This window comes from Phoxinus phoxinus (assembly GCF_949152265.1).
Source record: "Phoxinus phoxinus genome assembly, chromosome: 10".
Classification (NCBI taxonomy): Eukaryota; Metazoa; Chordata; class Actinopteri; order Cypriniformes; family Leuciscidae; genus Phoxinus; species Phoxinus phoxinus.
In genome coordinates, this window is record NC_136885.1 from 32,047,377 (window position 1) to 32,073,540 (window position 26,164).

At 36.6% G+C, this 26,164-nt stretch overlaps 4 protein-coding genes across 4 annotated transcripts in view; 3 read left to right on the forward strand and 1 right to left on the reverse strand.

Moving 5' to 3' along the window:
* thsd7ab (thrombospondin, type I, domain containing 7Ab) overlaps nucleotides 1–4,298 on the forward strand; it is a 120,595-nt gene extending 116,297 nt beyond the window's left edge. The window contains exons 24-28 of the mRNA XM_079625461.1: nucleotides 121–201; nucleotides 1,207–1,289; nucleotides 2,389–2,602; nucleotides 2,680–2,767; nucleotides 4,085–4,298. Of these exons, the coding sequence (XP_079481587.1) occupies nucleotides 121–201; nucleotides 1,207–1,289; nucleotides 2,389–2,602; nucleotides 2,680–2,767; nucleotides 4,085–4,172 (554 nt within the window). The 3' untranslated portion in view covers nucleotides 4,173–4,298. The remainder of the gene's footprint in view (nucleotides 1–120; nucleotides 202–1,206; nucleotides 1,290–2,388; nucleotides 2,603–2,679; nucleotides 2,768–4,084) is intronic.
* Nucleotides 4,299–8,678: 4,380 nt separating this feature from the next.
* On the forward strand, nucleotides 8,679–12,839 carry LOC307005989 (neurexophilin-1; the record flags this gene model as incomplete). The annotated part of the gene is made up of 2 exons (XM_079626573.1): nucleotides 8,679–8,857; nucleotides 12,111–12,839. The coding sequence occupies exons 1-2, from the start codon at nucleotides 8,801–8,803 to the stop codon at nucleotides 12,837–12,839; spliced, it is 786 nt and encodes a 261-aa protein (XP_079482699.1). The 5' UTR covers nucleotides 8,679–8,800.
* Nucleotides 12,840–13,666: 827 nt separating this feature from the next.
* Nucleotides 13,667–24,864, forward strand: ica1 (islet cell autoantigen 1). Its single transcript, XM_079626205.1, has 13 exons — nucleotides 13,667–13,825; nucleotides 14,231–14,260; nucleotides 14,342–14,507; nucleotides 14,598–14,670; nucleotides 15,449–15,572; nucleotides 16,299–16,497; nucleotides 17,739–17,864; nucleotides 18,025–18,123; nucleotides 19,782–19,870; nucleotides 19,949–19,998; nucleotides 20,425–20,652; nucleotides 22,494–22,574; nucleotides 23,534–24,864. Exons 2-13 carry the CDS (start codon nucleotides 14,244–14,246, stop codon nucleotides 23,644–23,646), a joined length of 1,365 nt encoding a protein of 454 aa, XP_079482331.1. The 5' UTR covers nucleotides 13,667–13,825; nucleotides 14,231–14,243; the 3' UTR covers nucleotides 23,647–24,864.
* Nucleotides 24,865–24,924: 60 nt separating this feature from the next.
* Nucleotides 24,925–26,164, reverse strand: part of glcci1b (glucocorticoid induced 1b) — a 16,540-nt gene continuing 15,300 nt past the window's right edge. Inside the window, exon 9 of the mRNA XM_079626384.1 lies at nucleotides 24,925–25,958. Coding sequence (XP_079482510.1) covers nucleotides 25,709–25,958 — 250 coding nt within the window. The 3' untranslated portion in view covers nucleotides 24,925–25,708. The remainder of the gene's footprint in view (nucleotides 25,959–26,164) is intronic.

Sequence of the window (26,164 nt, forward strand, 5' to 3'; positions counted from 1 at the left end):
TCCATTAAATAACTATAGCTTGAATATGTGTTGGTAAATACCTGAAAAAAAGAAAAATTGTGCCTGTGTCCAAATACATATGGACCTAACTGTATATTTATTCTGTTGATTTCCGTATAGATGGTGAGTGTTATGAGTACCAGTGGATGGGCGGTCCTCAGCTGATCTGGTGTCAACGCTCAGATGGAATAAACGTCACAGGTGCTGAACAACACCACTTTACATGTACATCTGTCTCTTTAAGTCACATCAATGAGTAACCAATGAGGGTTGACAAATATCCAGTACAAACCTTCATAAACTTTTGTTTAGTTGATGCATAATGTGTCTGTGGACTTTTTTTTTAATCAACATCAAGTTTTTGGGTTAAAATGTATATAAATGTATAACGCAATGTGCACATCTTGGGTCCTATCAGTTTTTCCACCACTTTTAAAAGCCTTTTTGCCTTCACTATAGGTCATTTTTAACGTTCCTGCAGTGTGACAAATAAATGATTGTAGCTTCTGAATTAATGAGCTCATAAAAGCTGCATGCATATTGCATAATAATTATAAAAGAATTGGCAAAGTGCTGCTTTAAGCAGACTGTTCAGAACATCATACCAGCATCTTTGTAGTATGTGTACTGTGCACAAGATGCACATTTTCTGTAGTTTCTGATTAAACTACTAGTGTGCAGTTGTCAAAGAGTGTGCTTAGAATACTGTCTCCCAAAAATGCAATCCAAAGTCAATTTTGTTGTAATTTTTAACACATCACATGGCAATGGATATGAATGAGTTCCTTCGTAAAACATATACAGTAGTAGACAGTCATGATGACTAAAAAGACAACAATAATTTGGACAATAAATACAACAGCACCGCAAGGTAAAATCAGAACTGACAGTTAAGTAATGTATACCTAAAGTTTAGCAGCAGTGGGATATGATTTATTTGTAAATACTAAGTGAATAATTATATGTACAGTTATCACTATTTTTCAAGTCGGAATGAAACCGAAGTTGTGATGGTCTTATTCCCTTGTCGAATAAGAAAAATAAATGGCGGGGGGGGGGGGGGGGGTATAATAGAAAAGTATACTTTTTTTGAATGAGGTAGAGTAACGTTATTGTTACGTCTTTGGTTGGTAGGTGTACGTAACTTTTTTTCCAACTCAACTTTTTTGTCAAAAGCTTGAAAAAGAACTCTGTTATTTCTTCCAGGTGGATGCCCTCCAGCGCTACTGCCAGGGGCGGACCAGTCATGTGATCCACTTTGTAACAAAGCACAGTCATTCTGCTCCGAGGTAAGACACAAGAGGATTGTGGGATTACTGTAATTCTCATCCTGGGTGTCTGTAACTGTCGACGGTTGCTCCAGCTGTAATTATTATAATGGACGTAACAGAAAATCATAGTCATAAACTGTACTTTAGTTTTTTGGGGATGCAGTTGATCTATATTTCTGAAACATGATCAATGATCTTTTTTACTTTTCACTAAGTTTACAAGACCAAATTTTACAACTGATGGCTGCACAAATCATATAATACATCTAGTTGATTTTTGTGTTTACCCTCAAAAAAGAGAAGTTTGTGAATGTTCTCTTTCCTCTATGGATGGGCGATAACATTTATTTCCCTGGTCAATAGACTACTGCAGGAATGACATAGTTTTTTATAGGCCGACCTGGAAGTTAGCATGACCCTGGTGCCCTTGTCAAAAAGCCAATCGTTTTTTTTCTCCCCATTGGCTTTGGAGCATTGCTGAAATTAAGCTCTGTGACCAACAAAAGTGTATGATGCTTACACGTTTTGTTCATAAAGATAATATTCACAAATGAACACAACTATTAGCCTATCTAATCTTCAGAGGTGAAAAGCTAAAGTTCGGACGCCTTCAACGTCACCACTGCTAAACCACAACTCTTTCAGTCTTTACCTAAAATCTACAGTTTGGAAAGTTTGAGTTTAGTTTGCCAGAGCATGATTATAAGCGCAATGAGGCTGTAAAAGCAGACTAGTAGATGAGTTTACCACTTCAGTGTGATGACCTTTAATGGCCCCAACAACCTCTCTAATCCCATTTAGACATGGCATATTAGTCGAGTCAAGTCACCTTATTTATATAGCACTTTATACAATACAGATTGTTTAAAGCAGCTTTACAGTGAAAACAGGAAAATGATGCATATATACTGATGTATTTTATGTCGTAGAATAAAACGTGAGAATATAACCACAGACCTTATTTCAAGCATTTAACTAAAAACTGTTGATTTAGTCAAGATGGAACGTGAAGAGGATTTTAGGACTGGTTCCTACAGCACTCTGTGTGAATTGGGTCAAGCTCTGAGAGGAAGCAGAAAGCATGATAGTGTTTGTGTGGTGTTGCTGCCCCCTGCAGGAGGGCGTGTGTATGTGCGAGGAGGGCTATACCGAGGTCCTGACGGCCGAGGGAATGCTGGAGCAATGTACGCCCATCCCTGTGCTCGAAATCCCTACCGCAGGGGACAAGAAAACCGATGTGAAGACCAGCCGGGCCATCAACCCCACACTGCCCACCACGGTTCAGCCTGGCCGCGTGGGACGCACATGGTACTTGCAACCCTTTGGACCAGGTAAATATTCAGTTTCAATTTCTTTATGTAGTTTTGCATTTTGACTTTGCTAAAACATAAGCGCTTTTCCTCTTTAGACGGAACACTGAAGACGTGGGTGTACGGTGTGGCGGCAGGAGCTTTCGTCCTCCTGGTGTTTATAGTGTCAATGATTTACCTCGCATGGTAAGAGCGACGCCACTTTCCATCTGCTTCGTCATCGCTCATTTTATTTTCTCATTCACTACATGCATTCGTTTGCTTGTGTTTTTCTTTCACTCACATCCCATCATGCATGCCTCCCTTCGCCGTCACGAGCAGCAGTTACTGTGCCATCCGGCGGTCGCTCGAGACGCCAGATTCTGCCAACGGTACGGTGGTATGGATGGGCCAAGACGCCCATGAACTGATGTACACCTGCCCTGAGTGCCAGCAGCCGAGTCAAGAGTCAAGAGCCAGTTAAAGGCCGGAGGAACAGACTCCTGATCTCCTGACATCATCTCAGCCCCCTCTGCCCAGTGCCTCGGCCTCAGTCTGTGCCTTATGTTCTGATGCTCAATGCACCGAGCTGCCCGGGTAGGCTGCCTATCTATGCTTTAGGGCTTTCAAAAAAAAGATAAAGAAACTAACTCTGTTGCAAAACCTAGTGAGCTGGATCAAATATAATACAGTAAGCTTTATAGGGCTAATTCTATTAAACTATTTTTATCAACACTTTTCTGTGTTGAATGAATTAAAAGTATATTTATACTTTGTCCATCTTTCAATTTTCACTGATTTGTCATAATGCATTTTGGGATTGCCTTTTCTGTGATGCATACATGTGATTCTGCCTTAGAATTAGGCTCAGATTAGGTTTTCCGATAGGCAACATGATGTTTCCTACCTTTTGGGACATCTGTTATGCCTATTAGGGCAATTCACTAGGTTTTGGAGCAGTGATTTTTTTTTTGGATCATATGCTGCAATAATGCTGAAAACTAATTTGGCCAATATGGACGCTTGACATAGTTTTGCACCTATTATATTTCATCATAAGTCATTACTGAATCTTCTCTCATCATCATGATTTTTCATCATCAATCATTGTTTTTTCACACATTGCATGATTTCATTTTTGTACCATATGCCATAAAATGCATATGCATATATGCTGTATTTATATTATATATAATGTGTTTTCGAATACTGCAAGATAAAGTATACACAAGCAATGTACACACTGCAAGATTTTGAGAGAGACAACCTTAAATGCAGCAATGAATGGCCTAAATTACAGTTGCTAAATATCGTAATAACCCAACATAGTGATAGCTAATAATATGGCTGCTGGATTTATTTATTTATTTATTATTATTATTATTATTATTAAATTGCTGTCAACAGAGGTGCCTTTTTTTTTTGAAGAGAGAATTAAGTTGCTGCAGTGTATGCCTAAAAGTAATTCTAAAGTCATTCTTAAACCATATTGTTATTATAGAATTTTGATTCTTTTGTCCTCAGCAAAAAGCCAAAGAAACCTCAGCGAAGACAAAACAATAACCGACTGAAACCCTTGACCCTGGCGTACGATGGTGATGCGGACATGTAGCCTTTCTCTGAGAACTAACGTCATGAAAATATCATCGACATTCTGAATATGGGTGAATCTCACTGAAACATGCCCGCGTCACATTATACCCCAACATTTAAAGAAAAACAAAAATTTTCAAAAGTTGATATTTTTGATGAAAAGAAACTAAATTCAAAGGCAATTTTAGCACCTTTAAGATTTTTTACATCGTGATATTATGACGTTTTAAATATTGCATTATTCATCATGACAATGAATCACATTAGTTCCTAAATTCTTTTTTTACTGTAATGCATCTGGACGATTTAAGTGTTTTTGTAATTCTCAGTATTGTCAATAGCAATTTTTCTCATTAAAAATATCCATTTAAATCAGCAAAAATTAAAGGCTATATATAACTAATATTACCATGATCATTATCAGCAGCCGTATCACCCTGTAGCCCAAGACAAGTCCCCCACTGAAGCTAAGCAGGGCTGATCCTGGTGAGTACCTGGATGGGAGACTCCTGGGAAAACCAGGTTGCTGCTGGAGGAGGTGTTAGTGAGGCCAGCAGGGGGCGCTCTCACTGTGGTCTGTGTGGGTCCTAACACCCCAGTGTAGTGATGTGACGGGGACACTATACTGTCAAAGAGCGCCGTCCTTTGGATGAGACATGGAACCGAGGTCCTGACTCTCTGTGGTCATTAAAAATCCCAGGATGTCCGTCGAAAAAGAGTAGGGGTTTAACCCCGGCATCCTGGCCAAATTTGCCCCTTGGCCTCTGTTCATCATGGCCTCTTAATCATCCCCATATTCTGATTGGCTTCATCACTGTCTCCTCTCCACCAGTAAGCTGGTGTGTGGTGGGCGTTCTGGCGCAATATGGCTGCCGTCGCATCATCCAAGTGGATGCTGCACACTGCACTATTAAAAAAAATTTCATGATTTGTTATCACTACTTTTTATCTTTTGTCAAATCAACTTCGATAACTAATGTGTGAAGATAACATACTATTTTGAGGTTCTGTTTATTAAACCATTCTTCTTCATTGTATTAACTCAATTTTTTAAGTACAACGAACTCAAAATTTTAAGGCAATAAGGTAACTTGCTTTTTTAAGTTAAACCAACATTTGTGTGGTGGTGGTTGAGGAGATTCCCCCCTATGTGAAGCGCTTTGAGGTCCCAGAAAAAGCGCTATATAAATGTAACAAATTATTATTGATACTTATTTATTGAAACATAGTAAAACAGAGTTATAGTAAAAGTATAGTAAAAGAGAATTTTTACATTACAGCAATAAGAATTTAGGGTAAATGTGCTTAACTGTTATGAAAATATTGTCACAATGCAAAAAGCCTTTGTAGTCATATCAACATTTAATTTTATAGCGCTTTATAGAGCTTCAAAGCAGCTTCACAGTAATAAACAGGAAAGTAACAGAATTAATGATGCAAACTTCATCAAATATAACCAGTTCAGTTCAATCACTGTGTAAAGTTCATTCATTATGAAACTAAAATTCTGCTGTGAAGCATCTCTACCGAAGACAATAGTGCCATTATTCAACATCATCTGATGAAGTCAATAAAATAGACCTAAAATAAAGCTTCATTTGTTTGTTTTGGGGGTAAAGTATGACCTGGGCATGTTTTTGAGATTCACCTTAATACTCCCCCAAATGAGGAACGCCTAACCGTCACAAATACTGGACCCTCATCGCTTGAATCCAACTTGGAAGAAGAAACATCCCAGAGCCGCAAAAGAAAACCGTCATACTTTGTTTTAACTTCCCGTTCTCGTTCTGGAAGAGCCTTTACACACATCTCCACATGCTGTGAGATCATGCCTTTGTTTATATTCAGTTCCTTACAAGCATTTGTCAATTATGCAACTGCGGTCAAGCTGGTGGTCTTCTACGACTTCTCTTATCAGAACAACTTTCTTCCGACTTGTGCTTCCCAGCTGAGAGGATTCATGTTTTTGGAGGGAGTTATTGAATAAACAATGCCAAAACATACCATACAAACACACACACAGTAGAGAGAGCACTTGTGAACTTCAGATATCACACACATCATGGACAACATTTGCTCACAGAAGATGCAGCCTTTCTATGGAAGGTGAAAACCAGACGAATCATGTTCTCCTGGAAGTCCCGCTCTGATTCCAGGAGTTATTTCGCACTATATTAGTGCAGCAAGGAAGGCATTCGCCATTGAACAATGATTCTTCAAGGCAACAGAATAGGAATCTGGAGCACATCAATGAAGCGGGATAACTGAGAAAGTGTAAAATTAATCTCAGAGTGGGACTCTTTAAAGACCTAACGTCCTTTTATTTTCACTCATTTGTGCATTGTATAGTTTCTACTGTATGATGTGTCTTTTCTGCTCAACAGACTTTACATATGTATTTTTTGTTATAATTTTCCATTCAGGCATTTTTATAATATATAATAATTGGTCGATATACAGTTGTTAGGGAAAAGTGGTTGTGACAGTATTATGATTTTGATTGGGGGATTTATGCCCTATTTTCAATGTCTGGTATATATTTACATGAATGATGTACGTGTCAAGACAACGGGTCTCATGGGAAGACCGATAGTTTCTGCCTTATTATCCATTCAAAAATATGGGAGTTTTGTTCCTAATTGTTGCCAATTCTCACAGGACAGTGGTCATGCAAAATACAGTGACCCTGTAAAGTATTTGGACACTTAAGATCAACTTTAAAATGTCTGAATGTACTTGCATTAGATATACGATTGTGAACCGGTTGCATATTTTTAAATACTGGAAACAAGTGACACAATGTATTAAAATATTCTGATGTTGTTTCCCAAACTATTATTTTGCACCACCAATGTCAGAACTCTTATAAGGTGCTTCTTTTTAGTGAATCAGAAACACACGACCTGTTCGGTGTAGTCCAATTCCCAAACTATTGACTTTACTGTAAAAAAAAAAAAAATCATTATTTGTAATCACAACTTTTTATCTTTTGTCAAATCAACTTAGATAATTAATGTAGTTCAGTTTCTATTTATTAAACCAATCTCCTTCATTGCATTAACTCAATTGTTTCATTTCTATGAACTAATTTTTTTAAGGCAACCAGGTAACTTACTTTTTTAAGTTAAACCAACAATAATTTTTTACAGTGAGCCAGTTCTTTTTAATGAATCAAAAACATCCTAACTGTCCGGTGTAGTCCGATTCCTGAATTATTGATTCTTATGAACCTGTATTTTATACTGAATCAAAACCGTGTGAAACTTAAATCAGTGTACCTGCTGGTGTATCACATGACAGTGTGTTTTGAATATACTAATTTTATATTAAAGCATTATATAGAATTAAAAGTGTTAACAGAATTTTGGTTTTCTCTTATAGTAGCCTAATATTTAATATAGATTATAAATAGGCCAATTATTGTATTGCATTTATGATGCCTCTAAAAGGACTGTGAAAAGTCATAAAAAAATTCAGGAATGGCTTTATATTTATTTATAATTAATGTCGCTTGATTTGATATTGTGTAATCTAATGCATCTATACATTCAGTGTGACTTAAATGTGCAAATACTTTCTGGGGTTATTGTACATGTGTAGCACTTTTCTGGGATCTGATATATATTTTATTGTGTAATATTATGGCATCACAAATATAGTCACAATTTGAGCTGTCTCTTATATACAAAGCCATCAAACAGTGAATCATTCGGCAACGGTTTTAGATGTTTAATTATTCAGCAGAATATTAAATAGTAATCAATTTCTATATCCATAATTATACTTTATCCCCTAAAAATAAATGCATTGAAAAAGAAAATGGTGTATAAAATCTTAAGTATTCATGAAAATTTATATATATCGAAACAACAGCGTGAATATGATATTCCTAAGATGTATTAGTCTATGAATCCTGCTGATATCTTCCATTCAGACAGTAGTTCTAGAAGAGACTTTTTATTGGTCAACTTTCCTGGTTTTCCCCTGATTCATTGACGCTGCTAGAGTCGTTTCACCCGGCCGTCCTGCTAGCAGCTGGTGAAATGAATGTTTCGTATCATTTGTAAATAAGAATGAGTATTAAATCATATTAATTTCTTTTATATTGCACAGAAATGTTTAGTACATTGCAAAGTGGTCTCGCTGATTCTTTGTTGATTATGGTCATGTTGTAAAGTCTTTTTTTGTACAGCTTATGTTTTCTGATGACCTACAGGTAATAAATACTGGTGTATTAAACATGAAGGATGACATCGTTTCATTTTTTTCAACCCAATACGACGACCCAACAGCCTGAACCAAGTATGCATTATATTATAAATGCTGAAGGATCCTCATTCCGTATATGTCTATGAATGTGAATGTTTACTCTTTTATCCTCTATGTGATGACAGATATGATAAAGATGCTGCATTGTAGGAATGGCTGTATTAATGAAAGTCGTAAAGTGTGTCTGACGCTGGATTGGTTGACTCGAGCTTCACAGCTCTCAGTGTCAGATGGAGCGGAGTGACCATGTGTTCACAGCGCAGAACAAGCCTGGAATCGGGAAGATCAGCTTCCCCTGTGAAATTCATTGAACCCCGTTGAGAATTTCACAGGGATCAGAACGGCTGTAAGGAAAGTTCAAGAGTCAGAAACCCTTAGATGATGATGATTGCAAGCAGTTTGACGCACCTTCTGATCCTCTTCGCTATATATGATGTAAGTACATTTACATGTTATCTCTAATTCTTGTACGTCTCTTGGCTGCGGGTGTTGATCTGCTCTTTGATGTGTTTGGCTGTCTAAGGGTTCAGCATCACAGACAGCGACAGGCTGTCAAATCCTACAGGAATGCATACTGTACATGATTTCTGTCAGAATCCTAACGGGATCTGTTACCAATCATGTAAGATCAAAGACATTGTTTAAACATTGTTTATAAGAGCTTTATGAAGGATGGATTAAAAATATGTGATCAAATGCTTAAATTGAACATGAAATTTCTATAGAATGTCTAATTAAAGGCAATAATTCCTCAGATTCTTTAGAACTATAATATTTGGAAGCTTTGGAACATTACGCCTAATTCAATATATAGTTTTTTTATGAGATTTTTACAAAAGTCCCTTTAGGATCCTCTAAAATACCAACAGGAATTGACTTTTTTGACAACAACTCATCTGAACAAAAAAATTAATCTGGTTTGATATGGTTCCCCTGGTCTTCTGACCAGCTGAACACCCCTAAAACCATCAGATCAGACCAGCCTGACCTGTAGAAACCAGCTAAGACCTTCCTTCAACCTCCTTCCCCTTTTTTATGATAATTATCAACGAAGAATCTTGATTGCATTAACAGACGCACATAGATGCAAATGCATTTCCTTTCTGCCTGAGTACTTTAGTGGGAGGAATTCTAATTTAATGGTTGGTTAAGAATATCATGTGAAGGAAGAACACAGTATTGGTCACTGGAGAGATCAATAGTGCTCAGAAAAGTCAATTTTGTCCATCATGTTTTCAGATGAAACGCAATCTTGTGAATGAGAAAGTGTACACTTTTTGTATCCAATTTTGTCTCATATACTGCACTTCCAATTGCAGTTGGTCATTCTTGGTGTTTTCGAAGCGTTTTCCGGTGTTCATCAGACCAGGACTTCTCATCAGATACTTTTAATAATGCAACATTCCAGCATTGCACGCTAGAGTCATTGTGAGAGTGTTTTGTGTTGACGTCTGTCTCTCCGTCTCTCCGTTCTTGCCTCCTCCTCTGTTCACCCGCTCGCTGTGTAAGGTCCAGCTCACACATCAGACTGAAGATCGATTCGTCTCTAATTGAAATAAGAGGCAACGTGGTGCTCGAGCCTCAAAAGGATTATTGCTTTTTTATATAAATATATAAGTGTGACTGTAAGTGTCTGACCCCTGGAGATAAAGATCCAATATACGAATTCTGTGAAAAGAGCTATTGAGTTGATATCATAAGTTTCGATTTTTGGGGTTTCCTTTTTTTCCACCTGGACATGTTCAATGGAATTGCTCCAGTGTTAACTCTGCCTTCATCTGATTACGGCACGCTGTTTATGTTTTTACCCATGATCCATGGAGTTAAATCGTAGCTTGTGCACTAATATTCTCAATGCAATCGTGGATTCTTTTTCATCTTTAGGCAGATGCAGGTTTCAGAGGTATATCTCCCTCTGGGAATGTTTCAGATGACTTACAGTATGTCGTGATTTTATCTTTGCTGGGGAATTTCACTCCTCTTTTCACTGACTGCACTGCACAGGTCTTTCTACAGTAGGTCTGATCCTTAGAAAAATCTTCAAAGGTGTAGCACTTATGTAATCATATCATATGATTTTATAAACAGCATGTCTTTCTATATATAGATATATATATATATATATATATACCTTATTATTAGAGAGAGAAAGAGAGAGAGAGAGAGAGAGAGAGAGAGAGAGAGAGAGAGAGAGAGAGAGAGAACACAGAACACAATATATGAAACATTGGAACCTCAAATCTTTTCAAGCCAGCATTCAACCAAGAAAATGGCTTGTTTTCAAACTTGTCATAATTTTCATTCATCATTCTAATAAGAATCATTGGAATGATCTCTGCTGGAGTTCCGTTGTGTTTGCTTGGCATTCCATCACTGAACATCGTGCTTTAATGAAGGGAAAGGTGCTATTGTTCGTCTGGGTGCTTTGAATCATGTTTACGAATGTTACAACTCCATAAATTCCCGTTTTGGAAAATGAACTCTGAGCTGGGAACACCTTGATCTTATTTATAGCTGAGTGTGATGGCAGTGTACAACTGCTGGAGACCTAATCCATTAAACCAGCCTCCTGTAAATCTGCCATCGGAAAAGCCGTAATCCTGCTCAGAGCTGTTTGGGAAAACTGTCAGTCTTGAAATGAAGTTAATTATGTTTCACAGCATTCTGACGGTAAAGCAGCATGTCTCACTGTATTGTGTATCATAAAAAGTAATTCTGAAATGTAAATGAGAGCAACAAGATGAAAGTTGTTTGTTAAGTTATCACAGCAGGGGGGGGGTAAAGAACGATAAAAAAATTATAATTCTTTGTCATGATAATTATCTATCTGTCTATCCATCTGACATTTATAGTACTATATTTGAGTGTATTTCCATGTGTTTCACTTTAGCTATGTATTAGTTTAATTGGGAATTAAAAAATGCATTTCTATCTACAGTATCTGTCTGTCTATCTATATCTATCAGTCTGTCTATTTATCTGTCAGTCTACAGTATCTGTCTGTCTATCTGTATCTATCAGTCTGTCTATCTATCTGTCAGTCTATCTGTATGTCTGTCAATCTGTCTATCTATCTATCAATCTATCTCAGTATCACCCTGTCAACTGCAACCACTTTTAGTAAGAAAGCTGTTAAAAACACACAAGCAACCACAATCTTGATGCGTCGTATTTAAATATGCAAATGAGCTTTGAGAGATTTCCTGTGAATAACGGCACGGATCTGTAAATAAATGACAGAATTTGTTTGTCAAACTATTTCTTCAGATGTTGCAGAGTTAAAAGTGTCTCTTTTAACACCGTCTCTTTTACATTTTGTAAGTCAGACCATGTTTCCCTGATGCTCTTCTAGGTCATTTTGATCTGATATTGATGGCCAAAATTCAATTACAAGCAACTCCTGGACACCTTTTGATATTTGTTTCAGGACTGTCATTGCGCTAACCCCTGGCGTTGGATGTGAAACCACTCTTTGATAAGTGATATACTGTAACAAACTGTAACATTTGGGTCATTGATCCAAGAGCTCACTAATAAAAGCTCTCTCGTATGACAGATTTGCTGTCAGGTGAAGTCAAGGAGATATTGTCTTTCTGATATGATGGTTTGTTTTAGTTTTTTAGTTCGGTGTCTCTTTTGTCTAAAACTCATTCTCTAAAGTCTAAAAGTCTCATTTGGTTTGTCTCAGATCAGATATGCCGAAGGAAATAGTCCTCTGACCTCAAGGTCTCTACACATGGACAGGCCAAAGATGACAATGAAGCCTTCGTGTGCTGATTCTGCCCCTTTGCCCGAATCGAGTCCTGATGTCCGTGACGCTGACCCCACCCTAGGCCTCCGCTCATGTCCCGAGCAGGAGCTGTGGGATTGGGCCCCGAACCTGACGGAGACACACCCGTCCGGCCAACAATCAAGGAAACGGCTCACGGTGAAAAGAGGCAAAGCTAAGATGTTCGGCTGGGGAGATTTCCAGTGCAAAGTGAAGTCCGCAAGCCTCAACCTGTTCATCACAGGGAAGATTGTGGATCATGGCAATGGAACGTTTAGCGTTTTTTTCCGATACAACACCACCGGCGGTGGAAACGTCTCCATAGGGCTGGTTCCTCCGAGCAAAGCGGTGGAATTTGATGCAACGACTCAACAAGCTGTTGTGCACTCGGTGGAGTCGAGGATGTTTAACTGCAGGGTGGAGCATGAGAAGGTGGAGAGAGGCACCAAAAGCACACGCTGCTGGTATGACCCGTCCCATAGCTGTGACCAGGACCAGACTCAAAGCCATGTCTCGTGGCTCTGCTCAAAACCGTTCAAAGTCATCTGTGTCTACATATACTTCTACAGTCTGAACTATAAACTGGTGCAGAAAGTCTGTCCAGACTATAACTACCACAGCGAGTCTCCGTACTTACCTTCTGGATGATCTTTTATCTCATAATGAGAGAAACCAGCTCATATTATAATTTATTTTATTTTTAAATTGAGAAAAATATTTAGTAGCCTACTGTTTGTCTTTATACTCACTTATGAACTTAGATGATCTCAGTGGCAGGTGCTGGTGAATATGTGTCATTATTTCTGACAGACAGAGCGAAACTTAATGAGTTCCTGTAATTGATTTTTCTTTGCTGAGATCATGTGTCAACGGTTTTGTCATTTCTCCTGGTGAATTAATGAAATTGCTGTGAAAGTGAATGTAATTTCATTATTGAACACAATCTGCCTCCACGCACTTGGGGGCAGTTACTTATCACATTGAAAATGAATGTAAAATGCATGTTTACCTTAATGTTTCTTAAAACTTCTACTTTAAAAGTAATCATTTCAGAGAGCTTCCATTCTCATAAAGAAATGCGGGGAAAAAAATGTGTACGTCAATGAAGCATTTTTGCTCGGCTTTTATTTTTTACAGTAAGTCTTAATAAAAATATGCTTCAGTTTTAGTGCAAAATTGAATTTCTTTTGTCCTTCCTTTCTTTCACCCGAGTGTCTCGAAAGAATCGCAAACTGCGGTGATTAGTCTATTCTACTAAGCGCTGAGAAAAGTAACAGACACCACATGATAACGCCTGGTCTTTTGTTGAGAAAAATTGACAACTGGATAATGCAACAAAGAAACTTTATTAGTAATTTAGAAGCTACGGAAACTTAAAATATCAAATTAAAATCATCAAATCATTCAGAACGATCACAATCGCGCATTTACAGTCCCTGTTTCAAGACAATTGTCATTCTTCTACCCACCCATCCATTCTTCGCAGTGCGCTCGTGCAGTAACGCGCATGACGTCGTCGCTCCTTCTGCAAGGACGCGCACCCAAAAACACGCAGTGATACACATATAGATAGCGTTTCATTTTCGCATTACAGCATGTCTTAAACATCTGCAGCCGGGATCCAAACTCATAAGGTGAGTCTCACACTAATTCAATTCATTATCAGGCCTTTTATAATAAGTGGATAATTTCCTGCATTTACTGTAGCTGTTGCATAATGACAGAATAATATAGTCGCTGTTTGTTTTGGTGCGGCGGATAATGAAATCCGGATGTGAGAGTCACATGTAGGATTATGAATATTGTAGCATTAATTAGGTTTATTAACAGAGATATCATCTTCCTGTAGAGAAATGCTCGCAAAAGATAAAGAGAGGCCTGTTCAGTCAATTATGTTTGTGTTGCATTGATGAAACACGAATACTTTTTTTCAATAGCACAATGGCCAGTTATCTTCTATAAATTAAAACTGTGTTAAATTTATAAACATGTGACAGTATCATCAATTGTGATTTAAATAATTTTACTTTTTATTCCAGATAATTTTTAAACATGGAGAAAGGGAACCAGTGAGTATGCATTAATTTGCAGACATTCATGATTGTAGACTTAAATAACTTCATAATTGGTTTGTCATCATGTCTTTGCAGAGGTTATTCTCATTTTGACCAGTTTCTCCAAAGTCAAGAATCATCTGTGGTGAACAAGTTCCAGCAGAAATACTGGAAAACCAAACAAACACTGATCAAAGTCACCGGAAAGAAGGAGGATGAACATGTCGTCGCTTCCGATGCCGACCTGGATGCTAAACTGGAGGTGAGAAATGGACAGAATTTAGACTTTTCTCTGAATCAGGACGAATCAAACGGTCATGTGATGGATTTGGTTTGGCATGCTTCCCCTCAGGTGTTTCATTCAGTGCAGAGGACGTGCATGGAGCTCCTTAAGGTGATTGAACTGTACCAGCGGAGGATCAGCTGTAAGTAGACCTCAGTTTCACACATTTATTCATATTCATATCCTTGATCTCTAGTGAAAAAGAAGTGCGCTTAACTGTATTGAATGTGCACTTGTAGTGTACTTCTACTCTTAAAAGTAGGCTATATTTAGAAAAACTGTACTTGCCGATAATATAATAGCAATTAAATTAAATTAAAGGCTCTTTTGGTGTACTTAAAGAGAGTCCACTTTCATAAATGTTTCTTAACACACTTAAGTACACTTTTAAAGTGCTCTCTGTTATAATGTCAAATTAAAGGTTTTACTTTAAAGTACATTTTAAACCATTATGTTTGAATAATATTTGTTATTCTTTACAAAAAAATATAATTATTTTGTTGCTGACTAAAATACTACAGCAAGTTCTGTTGTGTTATTTAAAGTTACATTTAAAGAGAACATTTTAAATGTACTCATTTGCAACTTCAGCATTACAGTCTTATCAATAACTATAGCTTAAGTTCAGCTAATTGCATTTAATATAATTAAAAACTATAATACATTTTCAGTTAATTGTAAACAACATGCATTTAGGCGTCTTAAAACATTGCATTCAGTTTGCACTTACTGTAAGTGCATTATTTTAAAGTATGTTATTTACATAAGTACTCTTTTCTATGTCAAAGTGTACTTGTTTTTTCATTTGTTTTTCAAAACTGTTTGCTGTGCCGTTCCAATGTTTAAAACTTAAAGGTGAATTTTTTTTTGTCATAATTTATTATTCAAAGGGAATAATTAGTATATGTGGCTCTTTTCAGTTTTGTCTGAGGAGGAGAATGAACTGGGCCGGTTCCTGCGTTCGCAGGGCTCTCAGGACAAGAGTCGCGCTGGAAAAATCATGCAAGCTACTGGGAAAGCGCTCTGCTTCTCTTCACAGCAAAGGTCTCTTCATTTATTCATTGTTTCAAAAGTAACCCTACTGAGAAATCCAGCATTGCTGGTGAGCCGTATGTTCTGCATCCTGGTTGCTGGTTTGCTCTGGTCGCCAGCATGTGAAGAGTGCTGGTAGATCAGCTCAGGTTTGCTTGAGAACAGAATATGCTGGTCCACTATAGCTAGTCCAGCACTGTAACCATTCATGCTGGGTTATGCTGGATTTTTTTCAGTATTGAAGATTCTATACTGTGACTCTGGATCACAAAACCAGTCACAAGTCGCACGGGTATATTTGTGGCAATAGCCAACAATACATTATATGGGTCAAAATTAGCGATTTTTCTTTTATGCCAAAAATCATTAGGATATTAAGTAAAGATCATGTTCCATGAAGATATTTTGTAAATTTCCTACCGTAAATATATAAAACATTTATTTTTGTGAGTGAATGCAGCACAATTGCGAAAATAAATGGTCAACTTTAAAGGCGATTTTCTCAATGTTTCGATTTTTTTTTTGCACCCTCAGATTCCAGATGGTCAAATAGTCATATCTCAGCCAAATATTGTCCTATCCTAACAAACCATACATCCATGGAAAACTTATGCATGATTTCAGATGATGTATAGATCTCAATTTTAAAACATGTACCGATGTGACTGGTTTTGTGGTCCAGGGTCACATATGTGATTGGTTTGTGAGTTCTTCTCATTCATTGGTTCCTCACTGCAGATTGGCGCTGCGAGGTCCACTGGGCCGCCTGTACCAGGAGGTGGAGACCTTCCGTTACCGAGCGATCTCAGACACGTGGCTGACGGTGAACAGGATGGAGCAGTCCCGCACGGAGTACAGAGGAGCTCTGCTCTGGATGAAGGACGTTTCTCAGGAGCTCGACCCGGACACACACAAGCAGATGGAGAAGTTCCGCAAGGTCAGTCTGTCCCAGAGCCCCAGTTTTCCCACACAATCAGAGTATTTTCAAAATTCAGTCGCGGGAAAAATTACAGAGGCGTGAGTTACGTTTCTTTGGGCTATGCTTTTGCAGTGTACTAAAAAGATTATCTGTATATACAAAACATGAAAAATAGATTATTTTACTAATGTGCATTGATCTTTCTGAGATGAGAAAATAACTTAATTTATTGTGTAAAGATGTGTTAAAAAGGAATTTGGGAAGTGAAAGGACAATACGTGTTTTAAAGCAAAGCTAGATGTTTTTTTATGAAATTCTTATGAATGGCTATGTCCGCATATAACATTGTGATAGTGTTATTCATATTTATAACTCACATTTTAAACAATTTATTGTTTATTACAAATAATGTTATATACATGAAAACATTTGTTTATAAACGGTTTCTTTATACAGGGTTTTGGAGTTGTTTATAACAATTTATTACAAAAAACAGAATGGCTGCGTCCGAAATCAGTGTTTGTGTGTCGGTGATGTGTGAATTATGAAGTGGATTGCTTGTATCTGACCCTATACTACACACATTCATACCATACAGAACATACTTCTTTAGCACGCGCAAAGTAAGGGCTACTTATTAAAAATAAGTACCTACTCAAGACTCAAGAGTGTGTGATTTCGGACACAGCCAGTGTGATGGGAGAAACTACGTTTTTTTGAAGCTCTGAATCAATTGAACAAATTGCTTTGTAAAATGATTCACAGTTTCGAAGTGCTCTAAACACCTCAAGCTGGCGCCACCTTCTGGTCAAAACCGTGTAACTGCAACAAACTCAGCCAAAACCCTGTTTAAAGAAACCGTTTATAAACAAATGTTTTCATGAAAGTGTAATCTATTAAATGGAATTTACAAATAATTAAATACCATTAAATATGAATGCTCTGTAAAATGTATGTTTTATTAATTTGTAGTCCTTGTTTTGTGTGCTATTAGGCAGAGCGTTGGTAAACTGGGTCAATTAGAAGCAACTAATTAACATTCTCTTTTTGTATTATATTCACATACGTATTAATACAATGCATAATGCAGACCATTTACATATTAAAATTCATTAAATTAATTAAAAGTGAACCTACATTCTAAAACTGAGCTGAGATCAGCTAAAAACCATTAGACACTCGTGCATGTGTTCACCAGATCAACATCATCTAGCGGTTGTTTGTGATGGGCATCTGCTTCATCTCTTTATATCCTTCAGGTTCAAACTCAGGTGCGTCACACCAAGACCAGTTTTGACAAGCTGAAGAATGATGTGTGTCAGAAGGTTGATCTGCTCGGAGCCAGTCGCTGTAATCTGCTCTCACACGTCCTGACAACCTATCAGGTGCTGCTTCTTGTAGCTTTATTTTTTTTTTTTACCTGAGTTGTGAGCATTGAACATGTGTGATGTGTGCATTATTGTTATATTTATCATTATTATTTGATCTAAAGTCTTGCAGAGAGTCGTGTCATAAGGATAAATATCTGTCTCTTCTGTGCTTCAGACCACATTGCTTCATTTCTGGGAGAAAACCTCTCACACTATGGCTGCTATTCATGAGAGCTTCAAAGGCTGCCAGACTCATGAGGCTTCAGCACTGGGGGTGAGAGCTCTCAAAAGAAAATGATCTCATTATGTTTTATATTCATATTTTGGGGATGGATGTGTATATTTACTTATAGCTCTCATTTAGTGTTAAAGTCAAGTCGCCAATAATTGTATCCCCCTTAAAGCTACACTGTGTAATTTTTTAAGTTGATTCTTAGCAAAAAAACACTTTATTTCAAAATTATATGTGGTCATTAATGTATAATTACTTCTACCAACTAATCAAGTATTCTCGTAAGCGTAAATCTGGCATTTATAATACATACAGGTGAGCTGCTCGAATGGTGGAAGCCATGTTGCGCCTCCAACTTGAAAATACATTAGCCAAAGAGGGACATACCTGGAAATTCAAGCTTTGGCTTTCGCGTTTTTACACTCAGTGGCACCGTGACGAATGCAAGCGGGAGATTACTCGCGACTGCTGGCAGATTTTAAATAATACGGCCACCGTAGGAGTTAAAACGCCCTCGGAATGGGATGGGCTAGTTGGTGGTAATCATATACAATTTCACCACTAGATGGGAGTAATTCCTACACAGTGTAGCTTTAAAACTCATCTTTGATCGCCAAAATTACATATTTAAAAAAAAAATTCCTTGGAAATAAATGTCTTCATGCCTTAAAATAGCTTGAATGTAACTACACCCTTGCCTCATTTAGTATACGTGGTTCTATGAATATGAAAATTAGCCCCGCCTCCACTCACTCACTGCCCATTTGGGTGCTTGATTTGAACAGTTTTATTAGGAAGATTATTTTATATTTACATTTATTTAATTATTTAGCAGGTTATGTTTTCTAAAGCGTATTCTGGAAAAATGCGCTACCATTCAAAAGTTTAGAGTCGGTAAGATTTATGTTTTGAAAGAAATTTATACTTTTATTCAGCAAAGATTAATTCAATTGATTAAATTGACAATAAAGAGATTTATAATGCTACAAAGTTTTTATGTTTTAAATAAATGCAGTTCTTCTGAACTTTCTATTCATCAAAGAATCCTCAAAAAAAATATTTATGTTTCCAAGCTTGATCATAAAAATAAATGTTTCTTGAGCAGCATATTAGAATGATTTCTGAAAGATCATGTGACACTGAAGACTGGAGTAATGATGCTGAAAATGCAGATGGAATGCAATGGAAAACAGTTATTTTAAATTGTAATAATATTTGACAATACCACTGTTTGTATTGCTCAAATAAACGCAGCATTGGTGAGCATTAGAGACTTTGAAAAGCTTTTCTTTTTCTTTTTTTTTTTTAAACCTTACCGTCATCAAACTCTTGAATGGTGGTGAATGATACAGAGTTAGGTTTGAATTATAGATCATCTTAATATCGTCTCCATCAGTAGAGGATTGTTCTTATACTACGTGGGGCAAGTTGTCACAATAGGAACCCACTGTTTATTGACTATTCATCCCAAAATGGGCTTTTGCTCCAGGTTTGTGTTATTTGTTTTGTTTTTCGTGCGTGTGTTTTTAATTTCTGCTAGACTAGTGTCACCAAATAGAATGGTGTTAAATTGAATTAAATTGTATTATTAATTATTAAATGCTCACCCATCTGCCATTGTTTGGACAAACAGGCTGTGATATTATGATGCATGTTCATTGTTCAACAAATATGTTCATCTGTTGTGTCTGATACTCCAGGGTTCAGATCAAGCTTCAAAGAAAAAGGTGAAGAAGAAAGCTAAGGCAAAAGCAGAAGACGAGGAGACGAGTCAGAACACAGATGAAACGTGGGAGCTGTTCGGTCCTCATTTCCTTCAGTTTATCATGTGATGTACACCTCTAATCGCTCGTCTCTTCTGTTTCAGGCTGATTTCAATCGAACAAGAAGCTCTGAGCAGTAACTCCATACAAACAGGTAAAGCTTTCATGCATACATTTGTTATACATGAGTTTTATCCACAGGAATAACACAATAACTAATATTCATCCTTAAAAGGGACTTATAGAAGTCCCAAAAAGGGCTCATTCAAAAACCAGCTTAAATGTTCAATAAACACATTATTTTTCACATATTCTCCATTGTTGCAGCTCCTCTCTTCCCAGTCTGTCAGTAACGTTCTGTATAGTTCCTGTCTCTATGAAATCCCTCCTTCTGAAAAGCATAATGTGCTCTGATTGGTCGGCTGGACCAGTGTGTTGTGATTGGTCAACCCTTTTAATGCTCAAACAGCAACATTATACACTAAAGAAAGCTGATAATGTAAAAAAAGCCCAAAAAGACCTGTTTAAAGCCCCTTTAAACATGATAAACTATGCCTTTTTTTTCTCTCTCTGTACACAGGAAGTGATGAGTGTTTCTCTGGCGGTCAGGAGAAGGATGGCTTGAGTTTGTTGGATGAGATTCTGGGCAGCAGTTCTCTGGAGGACAGGGGTTTCTCGCAGGAATGGCGTGAGGTGTTTGGGGAGGATGAACCGGCCGGCAGTAGCAGAGCAGAGACACAGCCGTCTGAGGAAGAGTACGCCTTCTTTCTGCCTTCCAAACTACTCGACCAGAACATGAACGACTCAGGTGAACAGAGATCTTTCACTATTGGCAGGAAGTTGCTTTATTGTGGACAAGAACAGACTCTTACTGGCGTGTGATGTGACCAGTCGGGTCCTTTAGGGGAGAGTTCACCTGAAAAAGCTGACACAATAATAATTGATCATCATGGAACAAAATATGCACTACCACTTTTTTAAGTTTTTGAAAGATGCTCACCAAGGCTGCGTTTATTTGATCAAAAATACAGCAAAACTTGTGAAATTTTATTACAATTTAAAAATAACTGTTTTCTATTTAATTATATTTTTAAATGTAATTTATTACTTGTGATCAAAGCTGTATTTTCAGCATCATTACTCCAGTCTTCAGTGTCACATGATCCTTCAGAATCATTGCTGACTTAATTAACATTTTCATTATAAATGTTGAAAACACTTGTGCTGCTTCATATTTTTGTGGAAACCATGATTTTAAAAAATCTGAATTCTTTGATAAGTAAAAAGTCCAAAATAATTTGAAAAAGAAATATGTTGTAACATTATTATAAATGTCTTTACTGTCAATTGTGATCAATTTAATGCATCTTAGCTGAATAAAAGTATTAAAGGGCACCTATTATGACATTTAAAATGTCCCTAATGTTGTTCTGGGAGTCCCCAACAACAGTTTTACATGCATGCAATGACAAAAAACACTTTTGTTGTCGTATAATATGCATTTATTTTTACCTGATTTGCTCACCGACTCCCAAATGATTCGTTCAACGACTCATTTTTCCAAACCCCTCCTTTGCGCGACGCTAATCTGCGTTGATTGGTCAGATGACCCAGCAGTGTTTACATAGATAATACTTATTATTTAACACGGAGTACAATGATGCTTTTATCAATTAAATTGTGTTATAATAATTATTATAGTCCACTGCTTTGTAGTTTGTAGTAAAAAACTAAAAATAAGATAAAGAATGTAATGTTATGTTAGCGAGCATAGCCCAGAGTTCATATTGTAAAAGCACAATCAGTCTTTGTTTAAGTTAGCCCGATGCATAAACATAACGTTTTTACAAAACAAAACAAAAATGCAGTTACGTTACTACGAGGTATTATTCTATTCTTTAAGACAACTCCGAAAACAACGACAAACACTTCACATATCTCAATACAATTGCCATTGAAGACCTAGAAGCTAAACGGTGCTTACACAACAAACAAAATAATTATTAAGCATGCTACATAAAACATAAAAGCAACAATTATTAATAACACTTACAGGTTGTGATACGGAGGAGGAAGCTGATGCAAATACACTTGGAACTGAACCTTCCTTCAATATCAGGCGGCTCGCGAATCCAAGTTTGATTGCATTTAAGTTGGTAAAGCAATCGTCTTAAAAATGGCGCGAACAAAGCACAAGGCTCAGACTATACTTCTGTGGTATAGTTATATATATGAATTGTAGCCACTTAGTCTTCAAATGCTCCTCCTTGGGCAGATTAAAAAAGTTCAGAACACAGCGTCTCGTCACCATGATGTTTCCCTGGCCTTGGAGCGCAATAAGTGGGCGTATCGTATTCAAATAACTTGAAAAGTTGACGTCATCTAGTCAGAGAAAAAGCTTCGGTCTTCTAACGATTCATAAAAATGACTCAGAGTCGACTCTTACTTTTGAAAGACTATAACTTTATATACGGTGCACTTTCATATTTCAAACTTTGCAGGACGTTTTTGTTCACTTAGATCTATGTTACACACTACATGAAAGGTAAATTTTAAAATTCCATAATAGGTGCCCTTTAATTTCTTTAAATAAATAAAAACAGTAGTGTACATCACTGTAAATTCTCTTTAATATTGTCTGTATTCCAGGTTGGGCAACAGCCATTCCACAGAATATCCCTGAAAGCTCTTCTGTAGCGAGTCAAAGCTCTTCCAAATCTGCAGTGAAAGGTAAATGATCTTGTATAGTCTTGTATAGTGTGCCAGACTCAATATTGGGAGTCTAAACATGAATTGATCCATTGTGATGCATTGATCTGAAAAAGGAATTTAATACTTGTTTACAACAATGTATTTTGTGTTCATTTCTTATCCAAAGTATGAATCATACCCCTCCCCTTAACCCTTATGTATTGTTGCAGGTCAATATGACCCATTTCGATTTTTTAATTGTTGTTGGAAATATGTTTTTTTTTCTCATTTATGGTCATGAACATGCATGCAAAATTTTAACTCGCTGATATGTTTTGACATATCAATTTCTGTTACATTTGTGATGTTCGTGGGTCAGTTTGACCCATATGACCTTATCATTTAATGTTCTAAGACAACTGTATAGACCCAAAATAATCAAATTTCTTTGTTATTTTAGTTTTTTGCTACCCTATGAAGCTAAAAAAAGGAGCTTTTCCCCAGTTATAAATAAAGATAAAAATATTTTGTCAGCCACATATGGTAAAAATTTGCTATCGTTTATTTTTTTTCGATCTATCTGAAATACAATTAAACCTGTTTTTTTTCTTGAAATTATGTGACCTCTCATTTAGGGTCATGAACATGAATACAAAGTTTTAACACACTGATGTGTTCTGACATACACACAAAACATTTCTGTTACGTTTGTGATGTGCGTGGGTCAATTTAACCCGCATATTTGTATGTTCTAAGGCAAGAATCATATTGAATCCAATTAGGGTCAGTTTGACCCAGATCATACAGGTTATTCCCAGAAATCGAACAGTGCGCAAAGTTAAAAGAAGTTAAAAAAAGAAATAGATACATAAAATTTAGACAACATTTCAGATAATTTTAAAGCAAATATTTACACCTCTAACTTTAGGTTGTCTTTTTTGACTATATAGTGATGCATCTTTTAATGTTTTTTTGTTGTTGTTTTTCGTCACTTACAGATACCTCAAAAGATCTCTCTGCTTGGTTCAATCTGTTTGCCGATCTGGATCCGCTGTCAAACCCGGATGCAATCGGCCGAACCAATGAGGAAGACGAGCTACTGAACGCTTAATCTGCCCTGACACGGATGCACTTTACAAACGCCAGTTTCTGCAAGAGGCCTACAGATCTGGACAGACATCAAGTGATTTCTTTATGCCATAGCAGTAAACCTTAATTATTTAAAGAAGAAATATTTGCTGCCAAAGGAAATTAATAATAATCACTCTGGCCTTGATTCCTTTTCTATTGCTAGTATTGTCAAGGCAGTTTGATTTGCCATAACATTGTTGATTTAATTGTGTTACATAAATGTATATATTAACATTTCTCAACATTATCAGCAACACTAAGTAGTTTTTGGTTTGTATATATTGTGATATTGCATGTTTTTTTTTGTAAATCATTATTTATTGTAAATGTGTGTCTTTAGTGCTGACTACTAAAACTAATGCTGCATTTCAAAAGCCTTAAATATGAGAGTGGTTTAGGACAGTCCTTGAATTCATTTATTTTGATGAAAGTCGTACTGTATATTATCTCATGAAAACTTTATCTGATGTGAAATCCGCTGTTAAAGTTTATATTTTAAGATGTATGGATAAGTTATAGAATGCAACTCTAACCACTTACTTTTAACCGTCTTGGTTCTGGAAGTTATTTTTCCTGGAAGTATTTTTTTCCCCTTAAAAGTGTACATAATAAATAATAAAAACTTCAGTGCTCATAGTAGGTCTAATTTGAAAGATTGAAAAATTATTCTATTTTTTTTTCTTCCAGAACCTGACTATTGTACTCTATTATTTTTGTCAGAAATACCAAACATTGGTAAAAACTTGGACAAATCAGATCCTATGAAGTAAGCATTTATGTACATGTTGTTTAATTGTATTTGTGCTGATTATATGTGTGTGCCTGAAAACTGGGTCCCTTGTACTACAAATATCCTGAATTATTTTAAATATGAATACCTGGGTATAACCTTTCACTACACATACAACCTGCAAACATGTAAGTGCAATAAAACGTAATAAAAATGCTTTTGTAAGTGTGAATCCACATAACACCTAATACCCCGTGGAAACAAATTGCCTTACTGAAGTCAGTTCTTAGTATCAGTGCTTTCCTCGACAAAGAAAAATAAATGCATCATAATAAATCAGAAACTGCTACACCAAATAATGCATATCATTTTCAATATTTTGTGCTGTATTATTGTGTTTACAGTTCTACCATTAATATGTAACTGGATGGCATGAAATGAATGAATAAAAGATGTGTAATTTTAATCTAATAGTGTGGCTATACATGTGTGTACTCTATATATACAAAAACTGGAAACTGATCTTTAAATATGCAGATTTATGAGTTAGAGAGTAAGTTATTGCAGTAAAAGATTATTGATAGATTAAAATGTTTTTTTTTTTACTAAATCCACATAACACACAATATACACACAGTCTCAGTACTAATGTAAAAAAAATCCTGAATTCGCAATTCAACCAAAAAAAAACTAAAAGAAGCACATACAAGCAAATATTCTACTTTACAAATGTCACTTTAATGTGAGCATCCAGCAGTTATATTTATACACCACAACAGTGTCACATGAATAAAAGAGGAAGACCCTAAAATGACACACAAAAAAACATTATTACTGTCATTATTACTCAAACAGGGAAGTGTGGATGTTAGGGCTGGGCAGTATTGTGAATATGCACAATATATATGTGCTATTATTTTGCTAGCAATGACTGTTGTGGTGAAATGATATTTCCTCTAATGAAAATATATATATATATATATTTCATATATCATCACAAGACTGAAAAATAATATTGAGACAATTAATTATAGCTATATCATCCAGCCCTAATGGAAGCTAAGCCTGAGTTATGTGTTAAGGCATGAAAGAGCATTTTGGGCTGTTGGATTACAGCTAGATACTGTCATATCTAAAGTGTATTTCCTGGTTAGTAAGATGTGCTGTAAGATTAAGTAGAGATTTGTGCATTCCAGCAGAATTACATGAAACCGCAAGATAAAGTTCAGTGTACAACAAATGGTCCTTTTGTACAACCATTAGCAAGTACGACATTTCCTAGAGAGTGGCGTCAGATCTGAGCTCTGATTGGCTAACTGAGCAGCAGGCACTTCCTAATACTGCAGCGTTCAGAGCTGTGTTGTACGGTGGCCTCTGTAAATGGACCAGACATCTGATCTGAAGTGTGATTATCCAGCGGACTGGGACGAGCAGCAGCATCTGATGGGAATAGGGACGAACACAGCAGCTTTACAGGACAGAAGGCAGAGCCACTTGGAGTGAAGTTCACCTTGTTTCTGTCGGGGCAGGAAAAGATGGGAAAGCCTTGTGTCCTACAAGTGCTGTGAGATAAAAAAAAACAATAATTTATGAAGATCAAGAAAAATAGTACTGACGTCAAAGAATAAGCAAACAACACAGTTGGTGGCCATTAAAATGATTTATATATGTGACCCTGGATCACAAAACCAGTCACATGTCACTCGGGTATATTTGTGGCAATAGCCAACAATACATCGTATGGGTCAAAATTATAGATTTTTCTTTT

Excerpts from the sequence above, each read along its gene's own strand:
- ica1 (XM_079626205.1), top strand. Across the intron at positions 17,865-18,024 it reads ACGTCCTGACAACCTATCAG|ACCACATTGCTTCATTTCTG; the intron begins GTGCTGCTTCTT and ends TCTGTGCTTCAG. Across the intron at positions 19,999-20,424 it reads CAGTAACTCCATACAAACAG|GAAGTGATGAGTGTTTCTCT; the intron begins GTAAAGCTTTCA and ends CTCTGTACACAG.